Genomic DNA, 12,303 nt, shown 5'->3' with positions numbered 1-12,303 from the left:
CTTGAGCTTGAGGGCTTTGTTTAAGCAGGCACTTAAACAACTGAGCTACTGGGCAGGTCCCCCATGTTATCTTTGATAAAGTTGTAAATCCTTTTGCTGGAGGAAAGACAGCCTCTTTAATAAATGGTGCTGGGAAAATTGGCTAGCCACATACCAAAATTTAAACCTAGATCTGTCACTATGCACTAAAGTAAAGTCAAAATGGATCAAAGATCTAAACATTAGAACAGAAGCAATCTTCTATAAGACAAAATAGCAAAGTAGGTAAAACTACTGAAGATATAGGTATAGGCAGACTTTCTGAATAAAACCCCAGCTGTACAAGGAATATTAACAATCAAAAAAATGGGGTAATATCAAATTAAAATGCTCTGTACATGTTAGTGCTGTAAGAAAGCTAAAATTCTGTTGATATGTTTTTAATCACTTCATTTAAATTTCTCAGGTAGAAGGCAATGTAACCTGTGATACTGAAAATAGAACCAAATAAATATATTTCTATTTGATGCAAAAAAAAAATGCTCTGTACAGCAAAGGAAACTACCAATAGAGTGAAGAAGCAACCTACAAAATGAGGGGAAATTTTTCCAACTACTCTTCAAAGGACTAAAATCTAGAATATATAAAGAACCCAAAAATATTAGCCCTCCCAAATTGCTTTTTTTTTTTCAGAACTGGGAATTGAACTCAGGACCTTGTGCATGCCAGGGAAGTGCTTATTCTACTGAGCTATCTCCCTGGCCCCAGCCCTCCCAAATTTAAAGACTTAATTTTTTTTAAATGGGCATCTGAAATGAATAGACACTTCTCATATGAAGAAGTACAAAATCCCAGTAATTACATGAAAAAATATTCAACATAACTTGCCATTCAAGAAATGCAAATTAAAACACAAGATTCCATCTCAATCCAGAAAGGTTATCATCAAGAACAAATTGTTATTTGTCAATCAATAACAAATACCAGTGAAGCTGTGAGAAAAAAGGAACCCTTCTTCATTGCTGGTGGGACCATAGACTGACACAACCACTACTGGAATCAGTATGGAGATACTTCAAAAACTAAAAATGGAAATTATGTTTGACCCAGCTATTCTTCTGGATGTCTTCGCAAAAAAGTTAAAGACATCATACTATACTGATGTATGTATACCCATATTTATAGCATGGCAATTCATTTTGGAAATAGCCTATAAGTCCATCAACAAATGACTGAATAGAAAAATGTGGTATTTATACACAATGGAGTACTACTCTGCCATAAAGAAAGATAAACTGGAGTCATTTTTAGGAAAATGGTTGCACCTTGAGACCATGATGTTAAGTGAAATAATTCAGACACACAATCTTAAATACTGTACGGTTTCTCTTATATGAAAAGTCAATATATATATATATAAAATATAACAGGGGAAAAGAGAGAAAAAATAATATTGTAATCCAGTACAATGGTACAAGGTACCTAAAAGTTTACCTTGACTTACTACAACTGTCTTACATATTTTATGTTCTTTGGTTTATTAGTCTGGATTTCAGTCTGCATATATGATAATTAACTATTAAGGTCTTATAAATAAATTAATCGGATGCTAGAAAAACAAGAACAGAAGGAAAAGGAAAAAAGCATTGAAATATGTTACGCATGCATACAGTTCCCTACAGTGAATGCAATCATGTACTGCAAACGTATATTAATTATGGCAGAATAACTAATGGTCAACTTGTAATACCCAGCTGAACTAAGTCGGTATGGTTCTGGATATGGAAGGCTGACCTAGGATTATTGCCAACAGTATAAAAGGAGAACTGGAGAAGATGATACACTATTGATTCTTCCAGAGAAACTTGTCACACTGGTTTTCCTGATAGGAATTCAGCTGTTCTCACTGTTGGAGGAGCTTGGGTCTTCACTGTTACTGAGGATGGCTACTGTTCTCTTCAGGGTCCTTAGCTTGAGTTTTTCTTCCTGGATCCAGTATAGATCCCTCAGCCTGTTGGCGCAGATCCTTCACCCTACACAGACTTTCCAGCCTTTAGGCCTTCTCAATGCACAGTCTTGATACAGGCTTGCACAAGACATTGTCCTGGGCTCTAAGTCTTCACGTGGTCTCATGTAAGACATTGCCATGAGACTAAAACCTTCAGCTGGATTCTTTGGGTTTCTTTTGCCTGGGCAAATCTTTGAACCCTTCTACCTTTGTCTTTTTTGAATAAATATTATAAAATAATCTTATAAACTATGTGTCCTGTATTAAATCTATTCCCTCACAAACCCTGACTACAACACTAATAAAACTAAAAAAGAAAAACAAAAAAGGAGAAAAAAATTTACACACAATCATAGCACAGTTGAATATAACACTTTAGCATACTTGTGTATTTCATCATAATAAGACTTCCACTGTTGTAATTTAAACTTAAGTTTTATTTTGGTTTAATAAAGTATTATTTTTCATCTTGTAGTAATGAAAACCTAAGAGTAAATACTGCTTAATTTATTTTTTTTTTCTTTTTCTTTTTGTGGTGCTGGGGATCAAACCCAGAGACTTATGTATGCTAGACATGTGTTCTGCTTTTAGTGGCTCTTCCACTACTGACACTCATATAGGCTGTTTCTATCCTGCTCCTAGTTTAGATTTTGCTTTCTTCCTAGCATCTTTCAACACTCTACTTTTTTTCACTCTAACCCAGAAGGAAAGGAAATGAGTCTGCTTACTTGGGCACTATTTTCTTAGGATTATTTTCTGCTGCTTTCTCTAAATTGGCATGTTCTCTTGAATTCCATCCACTGCCTCCTGTTCTTTAAAGGCTGGAACTGTTATAAAAACTAACTGGCCTCTGACACAAAAGATTATTCATTAACTTTTTTTCTGGGACCCACAACTTCTTTCAATCTTGAGTCTAATATCTGCAAAGAACCTGACTCATCTTCTGAACAGACACTTAGAATCTATGTGAGCAGAGTATGCAGTTTTATGCACAGTATTTACTTTAAAAGTTAATTTCCAATAGAAGCAATGTAATAGTGATTTGATTTCCCAACCTAACTACATAAAGTCTTTTTAACTTGTGTCACATGTTACTTCATTTATAAATTGACAATAGCTATATTATTGCTTCTAGGATATATTTCCCATGAAATATATCTATTTTAGTATCACGCAGAGACAAGAACTACAAGGTCCAATAATTTAACTTCCTACATTTGCAGAACAGAATTACAGACTATGTGAGTTATAAGAGACTTCAAAGATAAAAAATGGTGTAACAGTGTGAACTGCCTGTTTTGTGAAGACAAAAACTGAAAGCCAGAAAAACTGGACTTCCCTCTTACTGCCATCTTTTTACTTCACAACAGTGAAATGTTTATTAATTTTTCACTAGATAAACCTAAGGTGTACAACATGTTTTGATATATATAGTATATGCATAATAAAATGATTATTACAAAATTTATGTATGTTGATCTTTTGGTTTAGACTACCTAATAAATCCCTGTTATCCATCAATATGTAACTCTTCTGTAAAACTTTCTATGTTAATCCCATCCCCTTTGAAAATTGATGGCTACTCCAATCTCCATGTTCTTTATATACATTGTGCATGGCTTTCATATTACTATGAGCTGCTGATTGCAATGAGTCACCAAACATTTTGTACTGCACTTCAGTTTGTTCATCCATAAAATAATAATAATGGTACCTATCTTGTAGAGTTATTGTGAAGATAACATGAGTTAATATATATGAAGAGCTTATGACAGTATCTGGTACTTAATAAATGGTATATGATTAGTTATCACCACTTATAAATTTTTTTTTTTTTCGGAACCAGGGATTGAACTCAGGCCCTTGCACTTGCCAGGGAAGCGCTTATTCTGCTGAGCCATCTCCCTGGCCTCCAAAATTTTTATTTAAATGCTTATCTTCCCACTGATCTATGAGTTCATATCTGACCAAGGTTAGGCTTATACTATTCATTTTTGTAAGCATTATGCTTTTTAATTAAACTTTTATGTTGAGATAACTATAAATTCACACGCAGCTGTAAGAGGAGATCCCATTTACCTAAATCCTCCCAGTGGTAACACCTTGAAAAGCTAAGGTAGAATATTACAAAAGGAAATTTATATTGACACAATTAAGATTCAAGCCTTTCTGGTTCCCCGGCCATCTTGGCGGCTGCTCCTGGTTGAGGGCCATCCACACCTAAGACAGGAAGATGGTGGCCGCAAAAAAGACGAAAAAATCTCTGGAGTCCATCAACTCTAGGCTCCAACTTGTTATGAAAAGTGGAAAATACGTGCTGGGGTACAAGCAGACGCTGAAGATGATCAGACAGGGCAAAGCAAAATTGGTCATCCTTGCCAACAACTGCCCAGCCTTGAGGAAATCTGAAATAGAGTACTATGCTATGTTGGCCAAAACTGGTGTCCACCACTACAGCGGCAATAATATTGAACTGGGCACAGCATGTGGAAAATACTACAGAGTATGCACACTGGCAATCATTGATCCAGGTGATTCTGATATCATTAGAAGCATGCCAGAACAGACCAGTGAAAAATAAACCAAGCAGAATTTTTCATGAATAAAACCTGCCATAGCTTGAAAAAAAAAAAAAGATTCAAATAATTTCCATCACTATATGGCTCCATCATGTTGACCTTTTACAGCCACACTCACTTCCTTCCCATTTCTCTCTTTGCCCTAATCCTTAACCCTTAGCAACCAATAATCTGCTTTCTATTCCACAATGGACTTTTTCCTGAAATAGCAGGCATCAAACCTAGAGCCTTGGGGCTGGTGAGATGGCTCAGTGGTCTAAAGCGCCTACTTAGAACAAGCTTAGCAAAGCACAGGGACCATGGTCCAATCCTCCAGCACCACATGCCAGCCAGCCCCGCCCCCTGGTGGGCTGAGCTGGCCACAAACACAAAAATAAATAAATAAATACATTTAAAAAAAATTAAATGTTAAAAAAAAATTTAAGGGGCCAGGGAGATGGCTCAGTGGAATAAGCGCTTCCCTGGCAAACGCAAGGGCCTGAGTTCAAATCCCCAGTTCCACCAAAAAAAAAAAAAAAAAAAAAAAAAAAAAAAAATGTAAAAAAACCCTAGAGCCTTGCATACTCTATCAGTAAAGGTATATTCCCAGTCCTAACATGCAAGTTCTTTGAGCATAACCTTCTGAAAATGCAAGTTGCATATTGTTTTTACATGTTGTCATTCTTTTTTTAAATTGTTAGATAGTATTCCACTGTATGATGTACATTACAATTTTACTCTTCACCCATTTAAGGACATCAAAATTGTTTCTAGCTTTTAACTATTATACATAAAGCTTTACTGATGGCATAATTATGTGTGAACATAACTTTAATTTCCCTGAATGTCCAGGAATACAACTGCTAAGTCACACAATAGTTGTATGTTTAGGTTTTCGTTTTGTTGTTTGCAGTACTGAGGATTAAACAAAGGGTCTTGCTAGACAATTGCTCTGCCACTAAGCCATACCTCAGCCTCATATATTTTAATTTTTTAAGAAACTTCCAATCTGTTTTTAAGAGTTCTACAACATTTTACATGTCTACCAACACTTATCAATGATTTTTGTTTTTCTGCATTTTCACCAGTATGTTGGTGCTAATGCTATTTTTATTTTATTCATTCTGATAGGTACATAGTGATATTACATAGTGGTTTTAATTTGCATCTCTCTAATGGCATATGATGTTACATATTTTTTTCATCGGTCATCTATATATCCTTTCTAGTGAAATATTTCTTTATATCTTTTGCTCACTTATTAACTGGATTACCTTCTTTTTCACAGTGAGTTTTAAATGTTCCTTATATTCTAATACTTGTCTTTTATTTGATGTGTGGTTCACAAATATTTTATCCCAGCCTGAAGTTTATCATTCTCTCTCCCTATCCACTTTGGTGCTGAGATTGAACCTAGTGCCACATACATGCTAGACAAGCACTCTTCCATTAACCTATACCTTCAGCCACATGACTTGTCTAGTCATCCTATTAATCAGTTCTGTCATACAATAAGAGTGTGGAATATTCAAGAGTCTAATTTATAGCATTTCCTTTTATAAATTATGCTTTGTGTATGAATTCTAAGAACTATTTATGTACCCGTTGATCTAGAAGATTCTTTTCTAAAAATTTTATAGTTTTACATTTTGCATTTAAGTTCATTATCAATTTTCAGTTCATTCTGTGTAAGGTGTGATATGTAGGTCAAATATTATTATCCAGTTGTACCAGTTTTCTGAAAGATTTTTGTTTCTTCCAATCAACTGCTTTTGCGCTTTTTTTTTTTTTTTTTTTTTTTTTTTTTTTTTTTTTTTTTTTTTTTTTTTTTGCGGAACCAGGGATTGAACTCAGGGACTTGTGCTTCCCAGGAAAGTGCTTATTCTACTGAGTCATCTCCCTGGTCCTCTGCTTTTGACATTTTAAAAATTCAGAATCACAAAAAAGACTGAAGAAAACAAGGTTGATGTGCAAATTAATTTGTTTTCCTATATGACAGCAATGAACAATTGAAATTTAAAATATAACATTATTTACATTAACATCAAAAACAGAAGTATATGCAAAGTTAAAGTATATATAAGATCTATGTGAGAAAAGTTATAAAACTCTGATAAAAGAAATCAAAGATATAAATAAAAAGGAGACTTACTATTAAGACTTCAATATCTGAATGGGTAAGTAACCTGTGCTTTATCTAGACAAGGGAATATTATTTAGGCCTAAAAAGAAATGAGCTGGGGGCTGAAGAGATAGCTCAGCAGTCTAAGCACCTGCCTGGCAAGCATAAGGACCTGGGTTCAATCCCCCATACCACATGCCGTTCCAGCCCTGCAATGAGCTGGCACTGAAACCAGCCATGTTAGTGCACCCCTGTAATCCCAGTGCTGGGAAGGCTGAAACAGAAGGATCACTGCAAGTCTGAGCTGCATAACAAGACCCTATACTAAATAAATAAAAGATTTTTTAAAAACATATGAAAAAGAAATGAGCTGCCAAGCCATGAAAAGACAAGAAAGAACCTTAAAGGCATGTAACTAAATAAAAAGTTTTTCAAAAGCCAGTCTGGAAAAGTAGTATATTCTATGATTCTAAGTATATGACATTCTGAAAAGGTAAAACTTCAGAGACAATACAGTTAGTGGTTGCTAGTCATCTGTCAGGTGGCAGCAGTTAAAGAGTGAATAAGTAGAACACTGAAGATATTGAGGACACTAAAACTATTTGTATAAGAAAATGGTAACATGTTATATACTACTAAAATCATATACCTGTTCAATACAAAGAGTGGGCCATAACTAATGTACTTTTTTTTAGTACTATAGATCGAGCTCAGAGCTTTTGCACTGAACTACATCCCTAGCCCACTCACCTGCCCATCCATCCATCCATCCATCCATCCATTCATCTACCCATGCATTTGCCTATCTACCTACTTATCTACTACCTATTTAAATTGTGAGACAGGTTCTCACTGAGTCACAGGTTGCTCAGGCTGAACTTGAACTTGTGGTTCTCCTGCCTCAGCCTCTGAGAGTGCTCAGGTTGCAGTATGCACTAACATGTTAGGTAAAAAATTATATACTTTTAAACAAACACAAATATCAGTTGAGCATATTTATGTGGCTCTATTTCTGGATCCTTTATTCTATTGCTTTGATCAATGTGCTATGCCTTCAATATCACAGTGTTTATTATATCTACATAACAACTTTTAAAATAATATAGACTATTTCTTCCTACTTTACTGTTTTGTTTAAAAATTATCTATGTATACTAGTTCTTTTGTCTTTCCATATATATTTTAGCATAGTCTTGCCTACAGCCACAAGAAATCTTGCTGAAGTTTTGAGAAGAATAACATTAACTGTACTTCAGAAAGAAATAAACTTTAATTGTATTAAGTCTTCTAATCTATGACATGGATTATCTTTCCCATTTATTTAGATCAATATTTTCTTTAAATTTTGTATTATATATTTGTGATACATTATAAATACACTCATTTTGAGGAATTAGTGCATATACATATCATATTTTGATCCTTTTTTCTTCCCTTTTCCCTCTCCTCCCTCCTGTCTCTTCATGTTCTCAGACCCCTTTCCCTTCTCCAAAGTCTGGCTCCCTATTTCTAATCATCTATCTTTATTTTGTTCTTTAAGTTATTTAGACAAACATAAACATTGCATGATTTATCTTATATAAGAAACTCAAATTATAAATAAAAGAGCAAAATAAAAGATGATAGGAAACAGTGAGATAGATCTTTTGCAAAAGGTAAAGGGACCAAGAGATGGAGGGATGGAGGAGGAAAGGGATGGTAAAAAAAAATTAAGCTGTCTCAGGGATGACCAGATAGCTCAGTGGATTAAAGCACCTACTTAGGCAGACTCAGGGACCATGGTTCAAGCCCCGGCACGACAACAAATAAGACTGGGCGTGGTGGTGCATGCCTGTAATCCCAGTGCTTGGGCAGCTGAAAACAGGAGGATCATTATAAATCTGATCTGGGTCTATAGGGTCTCACTACACAGATCAGACTCATAAGTGATCTTCCTGTTTTCAGCCTCCCAAGCACTGCGACATCAGGGATTTATGAGTGTATTGTACTGTGTGCCTGAAAGGACTATGACTGAAAAATGCATAAAGAAAGACATCTTAGGTCACTTAGACTGAAAAAGTTAGCTTATTCATTGAGTAATCCTCATTTGAAAAGACCTACTGGCTTTTCCCAAAAGCCAGACCAGTGAAATTTTGTTGTGTGAGACCAGCAGAATCAGATAATAGAGGTAAGTGTTTATACAACCTGGCAACAAAGAACAGTGATATAGACTGAAAGTTACCAAGATTCTTTTGTACTAAGAAATAAAAGTAAGATATATACTTTATGTTTGGAATGAACCAACCCTATAAAGTCTTCAGATAATACAGAGCAAAAGGGAAATGCCTGTATGTCAGACAATACATTGGAAATAAATACATTGAAATCGATATATTTCAGTCAACATATTGGTCACCCAGCTAAATGTAGAATATTAGGACCTGAGTTGATTTTAATCTAAATTAGAGAAACAAGAGATGGGCTATATTTTCACTCAGTGTTGTGAAACAGATCATACCAGTTACAAGAAAATATGTAAAATAAACAGCACAGTGTCTATTCATTCTAAGTAGGCAATAAACATACTCATTGTGGCTGTTTTATGGGTGGAATAAAACCAGTCAAAGGTTTATAATCTAAATATTAGCTATAAATAGGAAAATCAGAAGAAATATTTGAATTTGTGGGAAGTATCTGGTTATGAACCTCTGTAACATTTGAAAAGCAAGTTACATAATATCAAGATACAATGGCACAGCATAAAAATTCCAATTCCAAGGAAGAATAGGGGATAGAAAAGATTAGAAGCAAAGCAAGACTCAAACCCAGCAGATGAAACATTAAGTTTAAATGAACAATACAGGAAAGAACTAGAATGCACGAAGCAGATTCAAACAGATATCTAGGACATTAAAAATTCCATTGAAAGTTGGCAAAACCACTTGAATGAAACAGAAGATAGAATTTCAGACCTTGAAGATAGCATTGCAGCTAGTGAACATGAAAGAAAAGATCCCTTAAAAATAACAAGGAACCAGGAAATAGCAATTCAGCGGCTGCAAGATGATGCAAAGAAAAATAACATAAGACAAACAGATAACAAAGAAACAGCTAAAGTCAACACAAATGACATAAAAGGACTGTTTGCAGAAGTAGTAGTAGAAAATTTCTCAGGCTTGCAAAAAGAATCTAGGGGAAGATAGCTCAACAGTCTAAGCACTTGCCTAGCAAATACAAGGACCTGGGTTTGATCCCTGGTACCGCATGCCATGCTGGCTCCATGCCAAGCAGGCCACCGAAACTGGGCATGGTGGCACACACCTAAAATCCCAGCACAGGAGAGACAGGAGAATCACTATCAGTCTGAGCTGCATAGTGAAATCCTGTACCAAACAGATTAATAAATAAATAATTTATATTTATTTATTTATTTATTTATTTTTTGCCGAACCAGGGATTGAACTCAGGTCCTTGTGCTTGCCAGGGAAGTGCTTATTCCACTGAGCCATCTCCCTGGCCCATAAATGATTTTTTTTTAATTTTTTATTTTTTTATTTTTTGGCAGAACCAGGGATTGAACTCAGGCCCTTGCACTTGCCAGAGAAGTGCATATTCTACTGAGCCATCTCCCTGGCCTCAATGATTTTTTTTTTTTGAAAAGAATCTAACATACAGGTAATAGAACTCCAGCTAGCCATAATGAAAATAAATTTTCATCCAGACACATAATAATCAAGATCACAGAAATAGAGCAAATGAACAGAATATTAAGAGTTGTTAAAAGAAACAGATCACCCAAAGCCCATCAAAATCATGGCAGATTTCTCAACACAGACCATCAAATCAAGAAAAGTGTGGAGTAAGATATTTCAGGTCCTGAAAGAAAACAGCTTGATATACCCTGCAAACCATCTATCAAATTTAACGGAGAGATTAGATTTTTCAACAACAAAGGGCAACTGAAGACATTCATGACCACTAAACCAACCCTACTAAGAGTACTAACAGATACTTTACAAAGAGATAAAGATGACCACCACTTCAAAAACAACAGAAGAGAACCACCAAACAGAGCAAGTAATTAAGCAAAGGGGAAAAGTAGGGATCGTACAGTAGGAAAACAACATGACAAAGATAAGTCAATATATATCATTTATGAGCATCAATGTAAATGGCCTCAATTCACCAATCAAAAAAAGCAGACTGGAAGAATGGATCAAAAAATAGAATTCAACAATATATTGCATATAAGAAACACATTTAACTCAAAAGAAATTAGTAGACTGAACATCAAAAGATGGAAAACAAGGGCTGGACAGATAGCTCAGTGAACTAAAGCGCCTGCTTAGGTGCAGTGCAGCAACCAGGATTCAATCGCTGGCATGTCATGCCAGCACCACCAACTGGTTGCATTGAGACAGCAATTGAGACTAGGCATGGTGGTACATGCCTGTAATTCCAGTGCTTGGGAGGCTGAAAACAGGAGAATCACTATGAGTGCGATCTTTGTAGTGAAACTCTGCAGACCCTGTACTAAACACATTAAAAAAAAAAAAAAGATGGAAAACAATACACTATGTGACAGGAACTCAGAAAAAAAAGCAAGGGTAGCTATTCTGGCTGCTGACAATGTCAACTTCAAACCAAGCATGATTAAAAGAGAGAGAAATTGCTATATGTTTATCAATAAAACTTTGAAAAGAAAAAAAAAGAGATAGAGAAGGTCACTACACACTTGTTAGGGGAAAACTGCAAGAGGAAGACAAAAATTATAAATATATACGTACCCAATGTAGGCGCACCCAACTATATAAGACAAATTTTAATAGATATGAAAAAAAATCTAATGAACAATAACATAATTGTGCTAGGGGACTTTAAACACCCCACTGTACAAAGAGATGGATAAACTATGCAAAAAATCAGCAAGGAAATAACAAAAATAGACCAAACTTGTGAAGAAATGGACTTAATAACCTTTAGAGTATCCCACCCAACAGCATCAGAATACACATTCTTCTCAGCTGCACAAGGGATGTTCTCCAAAGTAGATCCTGTGCTACCACATAGAACATGCTTAATAAATGCAGAGGAATCAAAATTACCTTATGTATATTATCTGACCTTAGTGCAATGAAACTGAAAATTACTGACAAAAGAAACAGCAAAAAATCTATTAACACATGGACACTAAATAATACCCTCCTAAACAATCAATGCATCACAGATAAAATTAAAGAAGAAATTAAATAATAACTACAAATGAAAATGCATATAAAACTTACTGGAACCTGTGGGATACAATGAAAGCTGTCTTAACAGAGAAATTTATAACAATAAATTCCAAATCAGGAAAAGAGAACAACTCCAAATAAGCAATCTTATGCTGCACCTCAGGCTCCTAGAAAAAGAAGAGTAAGTCAAGCCCAAAGCCCAAAGAGGGCTGGAAATTATAAAGAGCTGAGCAGAAATAAATGCAATGTAGATGAAGAAAGCAATACAGGGGCTGGAGAGATGGCTCAGTGGTCTAAAGCACCTACTTGAAACAAGCTTGGCAAAGCACAGGGACCTCGGTTCGATCCCCCGGCACCACATGCCAGCCAGCCCCGCCCCCTGGTGGGCTGAGCTGGACACACACACACACACACACACACACA

The 12,303-nt window shown here is 35.4% G+C and overlaps 2 protein-coding genes across 2 annotated transcripts in view; one reads left to right on the top strand and one right to left on the bottom strand.

Moving 5' to 3' along the window:
- Zswim5 (zinc finger SWIM-type containing 5) overlaps positions 1-12,303 on the bottom strand; it is a 210,553-nt gene that overhangs the window by 157,677 nt on the left and 40,573 nt on the right. The window lies entirely within an intron of this gene.
- Positions 4,158-4,571, top strand: LOC101570457 (60S ribosomal protein L30). The gene has a single exon (XM_004639195.1). It carries the CDS (start codon positions 4,221-4,223, stop codon positions 4,566-4,568), a length of 348 nt encoding a protein of 115 aa, XP_004639252.1. The 5' UTR covers positions 4,158-4,220; the 3' UTR covers positions 4,569-4,571.

The sequence above is a fragment of the Octodon degus genome, unplaced genomic scaffold (genome assembly GCF_000260255.1).
Source record: "Octodon degus isolate 3935 unplaced genomic scaffold, OctDeg1.0 scaffold00107, whole genome shotgun sequence".
NCBI lineage: Eukaryota > Metazoa > Chordata > Mammalia > Rodentia > Octodontidae > Octodon > Octodon degus.
The sequence above is the reverse complement of the archived record's forward strand: the minus strand, read 5'-3'. Positions and strand labels throughout refer to the sequence as shown.